The sequence below is a fragment of the Propithecus coquereli genome, unplaced genomic scaffold (assembly GCF_000956105.1).
Source record: "Propithecus coquereli isolate 6110/MARCELLA unplaced genomic scaffold, Pcoq_1.0 Scaffold283, whole genome shotgun sequence".
In the NCBI taxonomy this organism is placed as follows: domain Eukaryota; kingdom Metazoa; phylum Chordata; class Mammalia; order Primates; family Indriidae; genus Propithecus; species Propithecus coquereli.
In genome coordinates, this window is record NW_012148430.1 from 1,326,534 (window position 1) to 1,329,019 (window position 2,486).

At 30.3% G+C, this 2,486-nt stretch overlaps 1 protein-coding gene across 1 annotated transcript in view; it reads left to right on the top strand.

The window, feature by feature from the left end:
* Nucleotides 1-1,709: 1,709 nt before the first annotated feature.
* The window catches only part of LOC105813622 (ankyrin repeat domain-containing protein 12), a 79,521-nt gene continuing 78,744 nt past the window's right edge, over nt 1,710-2,486 (top strand). Inside the window, exon 1 of the mRNA XM_012648381.1 lies at nt 1,710-1,909. Coding sequence (XP_012503835.1) covers nt 1,828-1,909 — 82 coding nt within the window. The 5' untranslated portion in view covers nt 1,710-1,827. The remainder of the gene's footprint in view (nt 1,910-2,486) is intronic.

The following is a 2,486-nucleotide window of genomic DNA, read 5'->3' on the forward strand; positions in this document are numbered from 1 at the left end:
TTGAGAAAGACTGGCCAAATCAAAGATATTTACAGTGTTAAACTTTAAATGTTTCTGTAAAATGTTGACTTTGAGTCAGATTAATAGTTGAAAGAGTATGTTTTTATGATTACTCTCACCTTTTCCACCTCCAATTTGAGAAAGACTGGCCAAATCAAAGATATTTACAGTGTTAAACTTTAAATGTTTCTGTAAAATGTTGACTTTGAGTCAGATTAATAGTTGAAAGATTTTTTTAAACTGATTTTTTTATATCACGAACCTTTGTCCTTTATAGAATAAATTGAAGAATTAATACAATAAGACAAAAATTAAAAGTCCTCCATCATCTTCAGTGGCCTCTGCTAAAGAGGCAACCACTATGGTCAATTTCTTATCTATACTTCCAGGGGTATTTTAGGCATAAACATACAAATATATATCTTTTGTTGTAGTTTGTCATTATAAACAGGATTATAATACTGTTCTGCAGTTTTTTTTTTTTTAGAATAGTTTTCTTTATTAATATGTGTAGAACTAAAGTGGAAAGCTTTTGGAATATCAAGCTGTTTACTATCATATAGACACACATGGAGTGTAGGGTTACTTGTTTTATCCATTAGATTAGTTTTTAAGGAATTCAACAAACTAATTTTCTTAAATAATTTGACTATAAAGATTATAAGAAAATTAATTTATTCAACAAGTATTTCTTGGGTACCACTATGTACCAAAAAATCTTCTAAACAGTCAGGATACAGTGATAAATAAGATAGATAAGGTCCTTGCTCTATGATGTATATATTCTGGACATACTTAGATAGGAAACTGTTACTGAGACAATGTACTTTAAAATCTAAAAGTAAACCTTAAACTTATTTCTTATTAAGGAAAGGATGATACTACTTTAGAGTTCAAATCATGTCAGGTTGCAAGACTGGTAACTTCCATAGATTTTTTTTTTTCTCAGAGCAATTTCTTGTAAATCGTTATAAATTTTCAGAATTAACACTATGTACATGCATGTGTACATTTTTTAACACTATATATATATGTCTTGAACCTTTAATTAATTAAGAAACCAGCGTTTTTAGTAATTCTGAAATGGGGAGGAGACTTAGGGCTTTAGTTTAACTTTCTTGTTTTTGACATAGAAACTACAACAAATATCAAAATAAGGGAATCAAAGCAAAGCACAATTTCTACAGGCCTTTTTCCAGAGTACCCTTGTTTCTTGTTGATTTTTGATTTCATTTCTATACTGAAATCGCTGTAACCTTAATTTGCATTTAATATCAGAACAGAAGAACTCCAATGCTTTGTCTCTGTCAGAGATGTGGACTCCAGCCTTCAATTTCATTTCATCTAGGTCTTAGAATAATAGCGTAACATGCCTAGAAAAAATATGTTTTTTTGCAGTTCATCAAATTATTCATTAAGCAAACACTTTTAGGGTGTGTACTTGATACTTTGTTATCATTTTAAACGAATTTTATGAATTGATAGATAAAATATTTTTCTAAATTGGCTCATGATGTTTGATAAGCCTAAGGGGAAGATCTACTCTGTGTATTTGGGTTAAGTTATTAATGTATTATCCAGGTCATGTTTTGGGTTGTTAGGGTGAGAAGGTATTCCTTGTGTTCCAGGAAATTAGCACATTACCAATAAAAACCTTTAAATATACAAAATACTTAGCCTAGAACTTTTGTTAACTTTCTTCTTATAGATTCCACACCAAATCATCCATCACAAACACCGCCAGCCCAAAAGAAAACTCCCAGTTCTTCATCTCGACAAAAAGATAAAGTTAATAAGAGAAATGAACGTGGTGAAACTCCTTTACACATGGCAGCTATTCGAGGAGATGTGAAACAAGTTAAAGAATTAATAAGTTTAGGGGCAAATGTGAATGTGAAAGATTTCGCAGGTAAGACTAGTAACTTAAGACTAATATTCAGGGACAGATCCCAGTTTTAATCCCACATTCTTTTATTCCTTTTGCTGAAATGAAAGAGTTCTAAAAGTATTATTACAAAACTTTCGGAGTGTGTATATAAAACCTGGATCTCCGCTACAATTCCATGTCAATAATTAGTCACATTTTTACATATTAAACTTATATTTTAGTTGGCATATTACCTTATAGTTCTTTACCCAATTTAGGTTCTATTCTAGGTGAATTTGGGTTATATGATGTTTTCAAAGTATTCATTCATAATTCTTTTAAGAACATTTAGCTCGAACATAAAGACTGTGAGAGAATGGTATTGTTATTTTTATTTTTATTACTCAAGTAGCATACCAGTACATTGTTCCTGTAAAGAGTTCTAACAGTGAAAGTATGCAGAGAACAATGTAGAAATTCCCTTTAATTTCACATACTACACTAGTTTCTTTCTCTTCCACAGAACCCTAGTTTCTTTCTCTTCCACAGAAATGTTGTTAAGAATTTGGAGGTTATCTTTTCATTGCATTTTCATCATCATATATATAGAATGAATATT